The following is a 16,761-nucleotide window of genomic DNA, read 5'->3' on the forward strand; positions in this document are numbered from 1 at the left end:
CACTTCTAAATCAAATATTTAAACCAGTTTCAGGACCGCTTCTGAAGTGTTCTATTTTTCACGTGATAATGCCTCACAGCGTGCAAAGGTCAAAGTTCAACACATTTCAGCTTTGACCATGATGTGTGCAGAAACTCTATATGGCAATAATTTTATATTTAATTGGAGTGTGTTTCTTTCTTTTCTGACATCTCTTTATAATACTTCATAATGGCGGACGCTGACTAGGCAACTCGTCCACTTCACCAAGATTTTCAAAGTCATTGGGCACAGAGTGCTGATTGGCTGACACAAATACCACCCCCATGATTCCCACTATATCACTATTAAACATATTGGCAAGGTTTTGTATACAGTATATCAATATACAAGATGTAACTCAAATTGTAATCATAAGTAACTGTAATTTCCTCCAGCAACTGAAACAGATTACAGCTTTTGGGAATTAAATGATGTAACACCACCACATGTAAACACTTACATTGCATGTAACCCACTCTAAAGCTCTTAGTCTGCACAAATCTTCTTTTCTCTTATCATCAATGTCTATGCTATAACTGTAAATAATTGCAAGAGTGAAAGGGCGTTTTTTTTATTACATTACCGACGTGAGCTGGAATATGAATGGATGAACACAATATTTCATAGTGTTGATTTAAATAGTAACATAGCTTTGGTGGAACATCTGGAGGTCCTAGGCTTCCACAGAGACTGTGAAACCCGGCCCAGCTCATTTCTGCAGGCAGCTGAGTGCTGCTCTGAAGCATCTGGAGGTTCCCTGGAAAATGCATTTTGGTTGACTGCCACAGCATGCTTGGCTGCTTCACGGTCTTTTTAAAGGAATTAAGATGAGGAATTGTCTCTTCAGACAAGGCTGCATGAATGCCCTTTCAATTCTCCACATACACCTGACTACAGAGGCACGGTATAGTACAAAGGACACCTGAGTGGAATTGGCAGCTACCCATCACAGAGAAGCAATCCTGTCATGTAAATCTTGGAGAACACGTGAAACACAAACCTCTGTACATTCCCATAAAAAAATATATATAGTATATTTAAAAAAAAAAAAAAAAGTAAAAATATTTTAGAAATGGTTCAGACTGCAAAGAATAAAGTCAGTCGGGTGATGTGGCCCTCTATTGCTTCACTGGCATATGCATAAGAAAGTGCGTCACTTTCCATAATCCTAATTATGCCACCTGTGGGTGAGCTCATGATAGGCAAAGGTGGAAGGTGCGAGCTGAGACATGTCTGGATTGTCTGAATGCGTCAGTCTCAGGCTGATGAAGCGAGGACATTGGGGGAAAACTCGTTTTTGGTCCGTACTGCAGTGTAAAAGCATAGTTCAACACGACGCAAGACACCTCGAGGCTGTCTGGCTTCACGTACTGGTGTGTGTGTGTGTTGTCCATTTTCAGAATTCAGTTTTCCAGCAGTTCTCGACTGCTCCCGAGTTTGTTATAATTTGCTACTGGACGCAATGGAGTGTGCCTGATGGCCCGGGAGGGATGAAGTCTGGCCTTACTCATGCTCGCCTGTGAACATATTTTCTCCCCAAAGTCTTGTGGAGAAATATTTGGAAAAATACCTCTGTCAAGTCATGTGTTTTGCCTCGATTTCCATGGAGATTCTGAAAACTTCCTGCCTTGGGTGGTTATGGAATGCGGTTCTCCCTCTTTCCTATTTTTCCCCCCTTTTCCACATAAACCAGCGCATCTTGTAGGCATGTATTTCATGTGTGTCTAAAGTTTCCGGGAGGTCTGTTTTCAGGGAAAGGTCAAGCTAATAGCTTTCCTCGAACTGTCATGCCTCCTCTAGAAAGTTTATATATTAGATTGCATGATCTTATTATAAATATAATAAAAATATAATCTTAGCTCAATCTTGTGAAAATGGGTAATTAGTTGCTTCAGAGCTGCAACACATCACATGATGCAACAGAAGATGTTTTAAATGATTAAAATAACTGGGAGACAAAACCGCCAAGATGAAGCGCAACCATTGTCCTTTGTGAGACAGAGTGGGAAAATAATTATCATGTGTCACGTCTACACAGAGAAACCATTCTGTCTTGTGGCACAGACGCCCAGCCGCTGTAGTCTAGGGTGCATTTCCATTGCAGTTCCTTCTTTAGAGCTCCCTCTCTCTCTCCCTTTATTTCTTTTTTTAAATAGACACTTTCACCAAAGTGAGTTTTGGACAGAAGGGCTAACACTGACGTTATTGTTATCCCATGACTCCAATGGAAGAGAGGATGGTTGGGGGAACGTTGGCTGTGGAATCGTCACAGGGGAATTTCTAGCCAATGAATCATCGATCGTACGAGGGGGCGTGGCACCGGTACGCCAGGTGTGCCAACAGGTCCAACAGAAGCACGACCTCGGGCTACTCCACGGTGCCACGGTTTACAGAGCATTGTTCTCTAAGACACCAAATAATCCCCAACAGCTTCATTGTTGTGTCCAACGTTTCGTCTTGAGGAGAAAATGAGAATCGCCGATCGCCATGGCGATCGTGGGAATAACAGTTGTTGATAAAAGGTCTGCGCTGCTTCGGCAGGAGGCAATGAATATCTGGCAGGTGACGTTCCGAGTTCCGCTCCAAATCCCGTGGCAACGAACAACAGAAAGGCATGTTGCTGTTTACGAGTACCGCTAGCCTGAAACCAGACGGAGTCATTATGTAACGTGGTATGAAATTGACAGCTGGGTTGAATTTACGGCTTGCTATTGAAAGCCCAGTTTCGTTGACCACAAAACATACTGAACGCTTTAAAGGAAGGATGAAAAAGAGGGGTGGGGGGTTGGAGAAACTTTGGGAATGTAAACCCTCTCGGCCCTCTCAGCAAATGTTCCGCTTAATTTCCCCAGAAATCTTTAGGTGTACGTGCTGCATTCCGGCTCCAGCACCAGTGTTTACCGAGCTGCCTATCACAGTACTGGGGGGACTTCAACCCCTGGCTCAGCCCCGCGGCACGCCATATTTTCAAAGGAATCCTGGGTATGCCGAGCTCGGCTCGATCCTGCGAGGGTCCCATTAACAGGTGAGGCGCCGAACTGCTGCCTGCTGTCTTGCGTAACTCCCACGTGGCGGTGGGAACCGTCCGCGGCCCATGGGCCCCTGTGTGGGGATTGAGCCATGCGTGGCATGAGCCCACGCACACCACTGAGCGTTAGAATTCCGTCCGGGAGGTGTCCCACGTTTATGTGTGTTTGTAACAGGAATTCTCAAGGCATTCCGGATTTGTTTGGTCTCTTCTCCCACAGATCGAGAACGTGGATTCTTCTCCCTCCACGCCAGCTCCCTTCTCTCTGTGAGAATCTGGAGTTATTCGGGGAGGATTGAGCATGCAAAGGCCGAAAAGGTCACATTCCCACAATGTCGTGCAGCTTTGGGAATGTTCAAATTTTTCCCCCTAAAGTACTTTGCTCTCTTGTGCCGGTGTGCGAAACAGTTGTGGTGTTGGATTTCTGGTAAAGTTCTACAAAATGCTTGGAAACATCCTTTCACCTAAAATGGAAGTGGAAAACATCATCACTGCTGTATGGACTACCTTGCAGGAGATAAGTGGAGGATCCTGTAGCACAGGCAGAGCTGATAAATTCAGTTCCAATACATGTGGGAACTCAAATAACAGAGCAGAGCTTTTTCAAGCATTCTTCTCATGACCTGACTGGCCTACAAAGCCTTCATTTCAAAGTTGCCTCCACACAAGATATGGATCTCATTCAAATTCCTCCATGTCATAATTATTATCAGCATTAGCCTTATCTTTCATGAAGAATCTGTGTAAAGAACAATAAAGTCATGCCATAATATTTTTGCAGGTAGATCTGAGAGACTTTCCATCACCCATGGCTTTCCACTGAATTCCACATTCTCCTCTGGGTTTTGTGGAATTCAGTTGGGGTGAATTTAGTGATGGCCACTTCGGAGGGGGATTTTGTTGGCCCTCCTTAACAATGCAAAGAATAAAAAAAAAAAATGTCCCTCAAGAATGTCTTGCATAACCCTATTTTGACAGCAGGGGTTAAACGTAAGTTATGTACTGTTGCTTCATGTGCGTATAAAACTTGGGTTTATCCATCTGGACGATTACATCACCATTGCCAATTTCATGGTTGGTATGTAACATATGAAATGGTGCCATGTATTCAAACTGCTCTATTACTTTAAATAACTTTTTACAGTGTCTAGAATACTGTTTTTTAAAATATGCTTAGAATCCATTTTGAGGAAACAAAATCTGATCTGCAAATGAAATGCAGTTGTGGATGATCATCAATCATGCCTGATATAAAACTCATATCTGATATGCTAGTGGACAAATCTAGTATATTTGGTGATAAATCAATAATTCCCACACGAACATTACACTGTCATGTATTTGGACAGCAATACGACTACAACATTTTAATTAGCCATAAAACCCACAAGGGGTGAAGGTGACGGGGCGTGTCTGAGTTTCACACGCTCGAATGAGGATGTGGATGACAGTCAGCAATAAATAATATTCATGTCGATAGTTTACAAATTTGCCACCCAGACGAATAGCTATAAATATAGAACAACATGCTGATGACAATATATTTTCATTTTTTTCATAGCATTTAACCCAAATCTTCCCAATGCCTCTGAACATTAAACATAAACGTCTTTCTGTTTGTTAACCTTCCAGAATCTAGCCATGAATGTCATGTTATTGAGTAAGAAACTCATTATGTGCACAGAATCTCTTACATGTCTGGGAAACAATTGAATTTATTGAACAACAGCACCCACCCGAGGTGCAGCAGCAGGCTAATCGCATTCCAGCATTCCAGTTGGGAAAGACTGGAATTCCCCTCCTTTACGCCGGTTGCATTTGAGCTATCAGTGTTGCAAAGGTCGCTCGCTCTTAAAGCAACAAAAAAATGCGTGACGGGGTAACAAAAGCGGGGGGTTAAAATCAGAGCATGTGCAGATAAAATTAGCTGTTCAAAGTCTGTTTGTTGTCAAATGGTCTTTTTTTGCTGCAGGCACTCAACATGAAGTCTCAATGGTTATTATTCTCAAACTTCAGTTTTTCTCAGAGGATCCCAAAATACTTTTTCTTTCTTTTTTTTTTTTTCTGCCGTTTAGCCTGAATGGCTGTATTCTTCCCTGCTTGAAAATCGTCATTGTGGTGCTCAGGCCAGACTGCGGTTTCACGGAAAAAAAGTCAAACAAAAACGGAACATCTGGTTCATTTGAAACCACATATTCTCAATCTAGAACCGCTAAATGGAGCGCAAAGTGCACACTTCAACAAACCGCTTAATAGGTGCAGGGATCGAGTGAAACCTGTGATGTTATACTCTCATCTCCATGGACACACCATGAAATATTTTCATCGCAGTAAATGCCTTGGAGCATTGTTTTTGGAACAATCCCGCCAGAAAGGCAAGAAATGCGAAGTGTAACAACTCAAAAATGCATTCCATATTTGGGAAAGTTTAAACTCTCCCTGCCACTTCTAGCCCTTCGTATCCTTTGCCCTTCTAGAACAGCGGGTCCAGAATTCAAGGGATATGTTTAAAGGGGCATTACTTCAGAGTAATAATTTTCTTTTTCATAAAAAAAAAAAAAAAAAAGACCACAAGGTGTGTAAATAAGGTTCAGCTATTGCACTTGGCCCATAAACGTCCAGGCCCAGTAAATCAAGGCAGCAATAAAGTGGTGCATAGCATCTGTCAGAGGTGTCCCACATTCTTTTTTCAGAAGGTGGGCGCTTGTTTTTGCATCCCGCCGCCGCCGCCTCTTCACATGCTCTGGCTGCACAGAGGCACCTCCATGAGCGCCTGTACAGAAATAACATCTTCGCCTTGTTGGAAAAATAGCCTCGGCTTGCGGGATCACACACCGAGAGAGTCGGGCAAGCCAGGCATCCCGGTTATCCGGGTGATGTAATGCCCACCCCACGTGAATGTGCCAGTAACATGATGCTGGAGCTCGGGGACTGTCCTCCATGCCTGCAGTCCCCTCTGATCCAAAGCAGGACGTCAAAACGGGGCCTTCTGTCATCGTCCCGGCGCCCCTCCACCCCCTGGTTACAGAGCTGACCCCAAATTTTATACGGAGTCAATTAAACAAGCCCGTTTTGTGGGTGAAACGTGTCTGTAAAAGATCTTACGCTGTTTAATGGAAGGCTAAATAAATCCCTGGCTCTGCGCTTTGCAAAATAAGAGTCTCTGATTTGCAGCCAGCGCCATTCCGAGCCTGGCTGGCATACATTCCTCAGGTGTCTAAGCAGCACGAGGGAATTCCATTACGTTGATGTAGTGTTCCTGGGTACAGAAAAAGCATTCACACATTATATTTATCGCGACACCCTATCTGCAGACATCTGTTTTCGTGCTCACATACATGCATGTGGGCAGGCTGACATACATTTATGTAAATGAAGAGTGTTCGGGTCACTTCAGCTTGGCCCATTAGCTATGGGGTTTCACAATGTCTGGGCACATGATTCATTAGCAGAGTACTTGTCAGTGCAGTCCTGTCAAAAGTGGCATTTAAGCCATTGCTGAAACGCAAGGCGTGGGGGCATTTCTGCAGGAAGCTGTCATCTGATGAGGCCTCGAAAAGCTCCTACTTATGTCAACTATTTTTGAACCTGACAACGTAAATACAGCGTAAATATGTTGTATTCCTTCTTTGACCCATTAAGTGTTTGCAGAATACGTCTCCCTTCTATAACAGTATGTTGTGGATGTAAGCACTTTTTTATGAAAAGCATCATCTCACTTTACACATTTAGCCTACATGACAATTTTTTTTAATGCATTTCTGAGAACCGATCAGTCTGTGTCTTCTCAACCCACTTCCTTGTATACCAGAGTTTTGTTTGTCTTTGTCCTGGCCTAGTTATGGTCTTATCATAAAAGGCATCGTAGTAGGAATGCCTTGGCTGGAATGCCTTGTCCAAATATTGGTAAAGCCCCCTGGAATGGGGTTTGAAGCAGGAAACATTTGTTGTCTTGATCCCAATTTCCACCGACAGTCACACTGCAAGATTTTTTTCGGATTAAGGGGTCTTTGCCTTTAAAACCACATTCCCCAGAAAGCCATCCACAGGTGTATCACATCAGATTTTTTAAATTAAATTTTAATGTTATTAACACTGGACGGTGTAAACGATTTCGGATGGAACAGTTCAAGGATGTGCGTGACACAAGCGACACATCCAATGCACATAACCCACGGTCGATAGTTCGGTTACGCTTGTGGGGTCACAATGCGTGAAGCGTGTGCGTGTGACCCCGAATTCCGCAGTCCGCGCCGTCATTGGACGCGCCCGAGCTGAGGAGCCCCGTTCCCGATTGGCTGCGAGGTCCGTTCGGCGCCGCGAAGGAGGCCGATTCTAATTGGCCGGCGACGCCGCAGGCGCGGCCTGTGATTGGACGCTCCGCGAGGGCGCTCTGTGGAGGAGTCGGCGCTCTTCCGGTGTATGTGTTGACTAAAAAAAGACGGATGGAGAGCGACTAAACCAGCGGTATTCCCCATTCGCGCTTTCTTACAAATTACACTTGTCGCGAAGCAACGGGCCGTCGCCGGGAGGGCGCTCCGTGTCGTGGAGACGCGGAACTTTCCAGACGCGCTAACGAATGCGGCAGAGGAGCGCGGTCCGCTAGTGGGCTATTGTTAGCGGGGCCGGCTAGCGCTAGCCGCGGTAGAAGAACGCGGAGGGACCGGGGCAGCGTTTTTTTTTTATTCGCGGCACCATTTCCCCTCCGAACCGAGGGTCCGCCGATGTCCGGCCCGTTCGGTCGGAACGCGCGGCTTCTGTCGGCGTTCAAGTTTCGCGTTGCTAATGCTAAGCTAGCGAGTCCACCCCCCTCGACAAGAGTGCCAGACGCCTGACGTGCGCCGCAGTCTCGCGTTTAGCGGAGAGGCTAACTCACCGACAAGAACCGGCCGAAACAGAGTATAGCGGGACTTTGCTTCGTGCTCGGTATGTTCACTTGGTGCTTGCAGGAATCTGTACGTTCGCCGCGTATGCTTCAGAAGTGGCGATAACAAGCAATGCACGCCCCCCCCACACACAAAAAAATAATTATTTATCTTGTCATACACATGCAGGCGTGGGTCTTTTGCATTAGTCGCACCGTGATGTTAGTATTGAAGCGGTCACGTTCTGTGCTCGGTCTTCGAAGAGCGTTGCAGCGAAGTTGCACACGAAACTACTTTTTTCGAGGGCCAATCCTAAACTGTACTGTCCTACAGGCCTCCGAGTCAGAAGATGAGCTCTCAGCAGTTTCCGAGGACAGCGCTGTCCTCCGGGGGTGTGGGACAAGGCCAGTCACCTGGTGGGAACGCTGCCGTGGTGCCAGCCACGCAGCCTGGGAGCCAGCAAGGTGAATGGCGCTGTAAATGCCAAATAGTCACTCATCCCGAACCCGACGAGAGTTTTGTTTCGATGGCAGAGTGCGATATTTGTTTTGCGTTCCCCAGGTGTAGCGGGTGAGGATAAAGGTGCTCGGGATGCTGACCATGCCCAGGACCACCCTCCGAGCAGCAGTGCTGCAGGGGCCGCGGCCTTCCGCGACGAGAAGCAGGAGACTGTGGTGGTCCGGCCCTACCCCCAAGTCCAGACATTGGGACCGCCTCCAACTCTGCCCCAGCATGTTCCCATCCAGCCCAGCCCGCCTGTGACCGTGGCCGGCCCACCTGTCCACCTGACCCAGGGGCAGACACCTAATTTCTCAGAGGGATCTGTGAAGGTAACAACATCACAGCAGATCAGTTAGTTATTGGTCTTAGAATTATTTGTCCTCCAAGAAATTCAGATGTAAGACTTTTTTAAAAAAAAAATTTATTTTGGATGTCACACTTTCAGGCTTCTCTGAAGTCACCAATGCCAAGTCGCCTCATAGCTCCAGCGCCGGTCACAGGCCAGGGACACCTCCCTGTGCCACCCAAGGTGCCTGCTCATATCACTGTTACCTTGGAGAGCAGCATTGCGCCTACTTCATCTATCCCAGTGGCAACCATTAGTGGGCAGCAGGTAGGACAGACTTAAAAAATACTTTCAGTACAATACAAAAAAAAAATGTAAAAAGTGTGAATGAATGAAGTGACATTCTAATGTATTTCGTTGTTTGCAGGGCCATTCTAGCAACCTGCACCATCTAATGGCTACAAATGTTCAGATCATCCGCAGCAGCACCCCAACACTGCAGATCAGTTCCCCTGCAGCCCCAACACACACCTTCACGTCCCACCTGCCCCGAGGTCAGTCTGGCTGCATCCTCAGTTTTTAAATGTATAGTCCTGCTAAGTTCTTCATTGAATTGTACATAATATATCTGAATTCAGGATAATGTTTTGTGTGTGTACATGTTGGTATAAAGCATAAAACACTTTTTAAAATGTCAGAATGGTTGTATATTTTGTTCACTGTTTAAATTATGTTATTTTTTTTGGACATTGTAGGTGCAGCAGCTGCTGCTGTTATGTCGAGCTCCAAAGGAGCCACAGTACTTAGGCCGGCCTCTGGAGGCAATGCAGGCCCAGGGCCGTCTCAAGCAATGCAGCACATCATTCATCAACCCATACAGGTATATTATTCTTCTCTCGCTCCCTTACAGAGTCCAGCATCATATTGGGATCGCCACAGGGTTGAATAAAAAGTGACCTTAGTGCCACCTTGATTGCTCGAGATATGGAACGTACAACCTTTGTTACGAACCCGCCACATGAAACAGCATGATCTCAAAGTATTCAGATTTTTTTTGTAAACGTTTCTGTTCCTACAGTCTCGTCCAGCAGTGTCCACCTCCACTGCAGTGTTGCCGACTGTGGTGGCTCCCATCTCTGCTGCCAGGACACAGTCTCCAGTCATCAGCCCTTCAGTCACCCATAGTTCAGAGATAGTGCATGGGTGAGGGATTGCTGTCGACAGTAGATTTAAAAAATTTTTTTTAAATAATCTACTGTATACTTACATTTTTACTTTTGATTTGTGTAGGCGCCCAGGCCTGACCATTCACCAGCCCTCTCCAGCCACCATCAGCATTCAACGGCCACCCACCCCCCGGGACACGGCCACCCGAATCACCCTGCCCTCTCATCCTGCCATTGGAGCACAGAAAGCCCAGCCACCCCACACAATGACCCAGGTAAAGGACCAGTCAGCCAGCTGGGAAGAGTTTCATTTTTTAAAAGGTGATTGTGGTGGTCATGTCTTCCGCTCTGTTCTGCAGAAACCTATTTTTAGCACAGTTACCCCTGTCGCTGCGGCCACTGTGGCTCCCATTCTGGCCACCAACACTGTTCCGTCAACGACTGCTACAGGTCTGTTCTGCCAGGTTATATGCATTACTTGCAGTGTGTTGCCATCTTTCAGACGGTTTACTTTAGTAACCCTTTGTCTCCCTCACAGGCTCAGTGCCACATACCCAGATGACCAGCAGTACCATAGTCACAATGACGATGCCCTCCCATTCTTCCCATGCCAGTGCAGTTACTACTTCTGCCATTCCAGTGGGTGAGTGGAGCAGACCCTAGTCTAGAGCATGAGTCCAAAAGGTCAATAGGTCCTGTTGTTCAGTCCTCTAATGCCAGGCACTTTGACAGGGTACCCATGGGGTCTTAAAAATTTGTCTTAAAAAATGTCTTAAATTTTGAATTCATAAATGAAGACCTTAAAAATTGGAGTGTTGTTCACAGGTTTAAATTAAATTTGTTCATCAAATGCAATCGCTGCTGTTTTTATGTAATTACCGTAACTCTTGAACCATTTGCGCCATAGAAAAATTCCAACGGTTTCTGAAAGCAGAGAAGCTTTCCACCTCATGGCGTAACTCAAGTCCGCCGAGGTGCACGCCGTGCCCAGTGTGCCGCTCAGATCAGGCAGCCACAGTCACTACCAGCACTATTTGTCTACTATTACAAGATTAATAACTACGGGTGTAGAAATTACATCCTGTTATGACTCTTCTAGCACACTGTAAAGCAAAAACTACTAGCATGTGTTGACAGAAGTAGTCCTGAAGTAAAGGGACAAAGGCACATACTCACAGCAGGTTTTATTACACTGTCACAACTAAAACCAAGTGATAAGTTTACAATTATAAGGTATAAAGGGTTCTGTGTTTTTTTTTTTTTTTTTTTTTTTCCCTCCTCTCCCCATCCCTTATTTGTATGATATAGAAAGCAACGTCCGAATGGAAATTGCATGTACGATAATCTTCGAAATATGATCGTTTTAAGCAGCTGGTATGATACTTCAACATTTAGGATCTGGCAACACTGGTCCTTGCTCCATCATAGTGTGTGCAGTGAAGTCACGTCACGTCACTCACCCACAAAAGACGTTGTCAATAACGTTGTTGTCATTTGTAGTATGGTTAGGCTAGTCAATGATGGCCAAATATCGATTTAATCCTTTATGGGTACACAACTCCAAATACAAGACTGCAGCAGGTCTTTGAAGACTGTAGACCTCAGAAATAGTCTTTAATTTAAGATAAAATCCTGGGGCTACCCTGACTGTTCTCTTCATTTTTTTTATAATCATAAACTTTTTTGTTTACAGGCTTGTTTCCATTTTTGAAACTGAAGAAATGTGTAATTGAGGTTGAAGTTTGTCATATGTACAATTGGGTGTATTCTTGATAATTTTGTTTATTTTATGAATGGGGGATCCACAAATCACTCATATAGTTCATTGTTTCATTTCATTGTTCACTGTTTCATGTGTGACCATAGTTGAGTGAATTGACAGCAGAAATCTAATCCATCGTTGTAACATACAACTGCAATTCAGTTTATGTCCACTAGATGCCGTTATCCAGCCTTCAAAATTGTCTGGTTTTGTATGCTCAGTGTTTCTCTGATGTTTTAACATTTCGATTTTCAGCCAAAGTGGTGCCTCAGCCAATAGCCCACACTTCCCCCCGAATTCAGCCAGACTATCCAGGGGAGAGGACCAACCTCATCCCCATCTCTGGCCACCGCTCCTCCCCAAACCCTGTCGCCATGGAAGCACGTAGCGACAACAGGTATGTCTACCTTAGATGGAAGAAACTGAACACAATGTGGTAATTTGCTCACTGTGTAATTTAGTGAATCGAATTGCTAATATTAACCAATATGTCACTCTTGTCAGGCCATCTGTGCCAGTGCAGTTCCAGTACTTCCTGCCCACCTATTCCTCCTCTCCCTACCCACTGACCCACACCTACACCCCAATTACCAGCTCGGTGTCTACAATCCGCCAGTATCCAGGTAAAACATCTTAACAGAAGCATCATTATCAAAGTAGTTTATGTTTGACCTAGTGTCAACTTTGTCAAATGTCTGATTCAGTCACACCCCAGGCTCCCAGCTCAGCCCTGCCCACCCAGACTGGAGTGGGGGTGGCCACCACTGTGCATCTCAACCACATGCAGCTTATGGCAGTGGACCGTATTGGCCTCCAGTCGGCACAGAGCATCCAGCCGGCTTCCATGACTGCCCAGGGAATCCAGCCTGCACCAATAGGAGTGCAGGGTCTGCATGCCACTGCACCAATAAGCACACAGGGCATCCAGCAGACCCCTGTTGGCACTCAGCAGCCACAGCCTGAGGCAAAAGCACAAGGTATTTGTAGAGAACATGGTAACACCAAAATTTGATTTGCAATAAAATACCTGCAAATAATTTAAAGTTTGATTGTCTAGTAGAGACAACATTTAATAAGGTCCTGAAATGACTACTTTCATTTAAATATTCCTTAAAGTTTAGGGTAAGGGTTGGGTTAGGTTAGGGTGTGTATTCCCATTCTTGATATCTAATGAATTTTGTCATGGTGTAGGAATGGTCCTTGCTGAAGGCCCTGCCTTTGTCACGAACCCCATCGGCAGTACTTTCAGTGCGACCCAACCAGTGACCACTGTGGTGCAGACACACCCCCAGGGGGCCAGCACAGGTGGCCCAACCCTAGTCTCCTCTCCGCGACCCAGCATCCTCCGCAAGAAACCAGCCAATGAAGGGTAAGTTACAGTGATCTTGTGTAATATGTATATTTCCATCTCTGTCTTTACCCTCTTTACTAGTTAACAATTTAACTTGTGGGACATCCGAAGCAGATAAGTAGTTCTGTGCTGATCGGATCCAGTGCTGATACAACACTTGGAACACATGAAGAGCTCAGGTCACTTAAGTACAAAAAATACCATCTAACATAATGTTCAGGCCATTCTCTGGCCTTATGAGCTTTAATGTGGTTTGACCACAAAAAAAAAAATATTCAAAAGCTTAATATGGACATAATGGAATGAAGACCCAGCTCTTCTGTTCTGGTGTGGGTTTCGGGAGTACAGGCTGCATTTTGGGAGAGATAATCAAATGCGAAAGGCCATGCCATGACAACGGGCAGTGATGTGCACTGAGTGTGACTCTGCAGCTGTGTTTCCAGAGCCGTGCGTAAGAACCTGATAGCGGCACAGGGGAGCGAGCCGGGCCCGGCCCGCATGGAGAGCTCTGTGAGGGGGGTGGCCGGGTCCCCGCGACCAGCAGGGTAAGCCTCCACTATGGTCCGACTGTCTGCAAGCTGAAAGGAGTGTTCCACCCGGAATCTAATAATTACGGTCCTGCCTTCACTGTCACTGAAGAGGTGGTCATGTGACTGAAATAAAAACTTCCAATGTATTTTATGTGTAGAAGAAACCTGAATACATTGGACTAGTCAAAATATAATGGAAAATGTCTTAAATCACTACTTTAGAGGCAACCTTTATTGGAATTCCGTGTCATGTGATCATCCATTCGTTGACTACTCTGTTTTCAGATCATGGGAAAGATGGCTTCTAACATCTTCGCTATAAGGCCTAACACACATCGCACGTGGATTTTGAGTGGAATGCTGGTTATGTCAACTGTTGGGATGATTGGATATTTGTCCTATGGGCATTTCATTTTGGTGCATGGTTACTATCCTGGGTTCAAACATTTCCTCCCTGTAATCATCTGGATTCATTTATTTTTCAGTTGTTGGGCTGGTTGTTGTGTATGTTTCGTATTGGTGCATGTTATCAAATTTTCACCTCATACAAAAAAATGTATGTATGTCTCTCTCTCTCTCGCTCTCTCTCTCAATCGCTCTGCCTGCAGATTGAAGCCCAAAACTGATGTGCATGTTGCCATGGCGTCCCCAGTGATGGCTGCAGTGGAGGCCCTGCCCACACACGGAGCAGAACAGCAGCCCCTCCCCTCTCCCGCCCAACACCTATCGCAGGCCATCCCTGCCCTGCTGGCTTCCCCCGTTCCTGCCCCACCATCCCAGCCCACCGCGGTTCTCTCCGCCCTTCCTGCCGCCATGGCTGTGACGCCACCTGTGCCAGCCTCGATGGCCAATGCTGTTGCGTCGCCCACCCAGCCTGCAGCCAGTAGCACAGCGGCATGCGCCATAAGCTCCACCTGCCCTGAGGTGAAGGTCAAACAGGAAGTTGAGGCCATGGACACGTCCCAGCCAGGTACTCCACCATTTTTCAGTAGAACCTTATTGCCACATTTATTTTATCAATGAAAGAAAACACGCAAGTCAGCAATGACTGAATGACATCCTTTTGAAGTGCCTATAATTTTCTCAACTTTCTATAAATGTACTTTAAAGAATCAAGTTTCTTATTTGCATTCCAGCAAACCAGAGATGTGTTTTGAACACCAAGTTGTAAATGTGCATGTTTAAGCATTTCTGATGGACAATAACCAGGTGGCTCCTGCATGCTGGGAGCTTGTCTTTTATTAGCTGAGGACCAGACCCATCTAAAACCTCCAATGTTGCACGATATGGATGGAGCATAATAATAAAATATCTCCCCCATCCCCTCCTTACCTCCTTCAGCTGTGCCTAGCATGACCTCTACCACAGGCCCAGCCCCAGCCCTCTCCTCCACCCAAGCTTCATCTGCGCTGAGTGTCCCCTCCCAGCCAGGGGACCTGCTGCCTGGTGCCTCACCCAGGAAGAAGCCACGCAAGCAACAGCACAAAATCTCCACCGAGGAGACTGAGATGATGGAGACCAATAGCACTGATGAGGAGAAGGCCATTGGCAGAACCTTGGGGGGCAGGTCAGAACAACACGAGTCCCCGCCCAGGGAGTATGTCGGTGAGTCTTGCAGAGAATAGTCATCCGTTTAGCCATCATTTAGCCATTCTTTTAATATTAACATGTCTTGATCAGATGAGGAAGGAGTGCGTTATGTACCCGTTCGCCCACGACCTCCCATCACCCTGTTGCGGCATTATCGTAACCCCTGGAAGGCTGCCTACCACCACTTTCAGAGATACAATGACATCCGTGTCAAAGGTCAGTGGCATTCTATAGGTTTGCATGTTTAACACAACTTTGGATATATGGACAAAAACTCCTATGCATAGAGAAGTCACCTTTTGACTCCTACAGAGGAGAAGAAGTGCTCCCTGCAGGATGTAGCGAATCAGAGGGGCGTGGCTTGCCGAGCACAGGGCTGGAAGATCCACCTTTGTGCAGCCCAGCTGCTGCAGCTGGTGCGTAACATTTTTATGTTTTAGTAGCTGTATTTTACTTTATTTTCTACCATATTACTGTCCTACAGTAATTTCATAAGACCATTGACCCCTTTATGACCTCAGTCAAGTCTGGAGCATGACGTGTACAGCCGGCTGACAACCCTTCAGGAGGGGCTCATCCCAAAGAAAAGGGCAGGAGGAGATGACGAACTTCACCGCATCAACGAACTCATACAGGTACACAAGCATCCCAGCGTCCCACACTGCATCATGTGAATTTGCCTCTCCCTCATGATTGGTATTTGTAGTCTTATCCATTGTCCTACGTTGCCAGGGCAACATGCAACGCTGCAAGCTGGTGATGGACCAGGTGACTGAAGCCCGGGACACTATGATGAAGGTTTTGGACCACAAGGACCGTGTTCTCAAGCTCCTCAACAAGAACGGCACCACCAAGAAGACCTCCAAACTGAAGCGCAAGGAGAGGGCCTAGAGACTTTACATTTTACCTTTCTTCACAATGAGAAGAATTCGAGACTGAACACTCCTGGCCACCACCATCATCACAGCTTCCTTGTGTTTCCCACCATGGGCCTAGAGATGGACCCTGTCGCCTCTCTTTGCCTGCTTTACTCTTACTCTTCTTAAACCACGAGCACCACCACTCAGGCAGTTATGTGCCACTAAATGAACAGCCCACTGTTATTATTAAAGCTCCAAGGCTATATTTTATTTTATTTTTCCCCAAGTAGCATTTTACTTATTATTTACCCCTTTTCTTATCTAAAATAAACGCTCAAGGACGAGCCCATCAATATTGTTCCTTGTTGACCATCACTCCGCCATATTTGCATAGTGGGGCATGCAGTTCATTGGTTTGTGTGTATTGGGAATGGAACATTAAGCCCTCATCCCATGTAGCTCATCAGACGCTCTTTCTTTTACGGCCTATGATGCTTATTTTTAAGATACCCCCCTTCTCCTGTAGGACAAGTTTTTTTTCCTTCCTCTTCTCACAAGGTGAACATGGCTTAAGATCAGATTAGCCTGGAGATTTTCACTGCAGATTTAAAAGGCCCTAAAGGCTAATAAGGGGGCATCACCATCAGGGCCTGCCCACGGTTCCTAAGCGTCACGGACACTAAACCGTATAGTGCCCTTTTTATGGTTCGGTGCCTTCAAATACTGAGTATTCTTGGAATGTGTGTGTGTGTGTGTGTGTGTGTGTGTGTGTGTTTTCCTTTGATTTTGTGTGTGTTCTTG

At 45.9% G+C, this 16,761-nt stretch overlaps 1 protein-coding gene across 3 annotated transcripts; it reads left to right on the top strand.

Moving 5' to 3' along the window:
• The first annotated feature begins 7,430 nt into the window (after positions 1 to 7,430).
• sap130a (Sin3A-associated protein a) lies at positions 7,431 to 16,313 on the top strand. Of its 3 annotated transcripts, none has more exons than XM_028961373.1 (21): positions 7,431 to 7,516; positions 8,248 to 8,378; positions 8,476 to 8,744; positions 8,861 to 9,028; positions 9,129 to 9,255; positions 9,457 to 9,581; positions 9,780 to 9,904; positions 9,992 to 10,142; positions 10,227 to 10,317; positions 10,406 to 10,510; positions 11,885 to 12,026; positions 12,134 to 12,252; positions 12,334 to 12,606; positions 12,821 to 12,998; positions 13,424 to 13,525; positions 14,119 to 14,480; positions 14,852 to 15,115; positions 15,191 to 15,316; positions 15,413 to 15,516; positions 15,622 to 15,735; positions 15,833 to 16,313. In XM_028961373.1, exons 2-21 carry the CDS (start codon positions 8,264 to 8,266, stop codon positions 15,989 to 15,991), a joined length of 3,219 nt encoding a protein of 1,072 aa, XP_028817206.1. In that variant the 5' UTR covers positions 7,431 to 7,516; positions 8,248 to 8,263; the 3' UTR covers positions 15,992 to 16,313. The 3 variants fall into 3 exon arrangements, with proteins under 3 accessions (XP_028817206.1, XP_028817208.1, XP_028817207.1); XM_028961374.1 differs by having other exon boundaries at positions 7,456 to 7,513; XM_028961375.1 differs by lacking the exon at positions 13,424 to 13,525.
• Positions 16,314 to 16,761: the final 448 nt, after the last annotated feature.

Source organism: Denticeps clupeoides, chromosome 19, assembly GCF_900700375.1.
Source record: "Denticeps clupeoides chromosome 19, fDenClu1.1, whole genome shotgun sequence".
Lineage (NCBI taxonomy): Eukaryota > Metazoa > Chordata > Actinopteri > Clupeiformes > Denticipitidae > Denticeps > Denticeps clupeoides.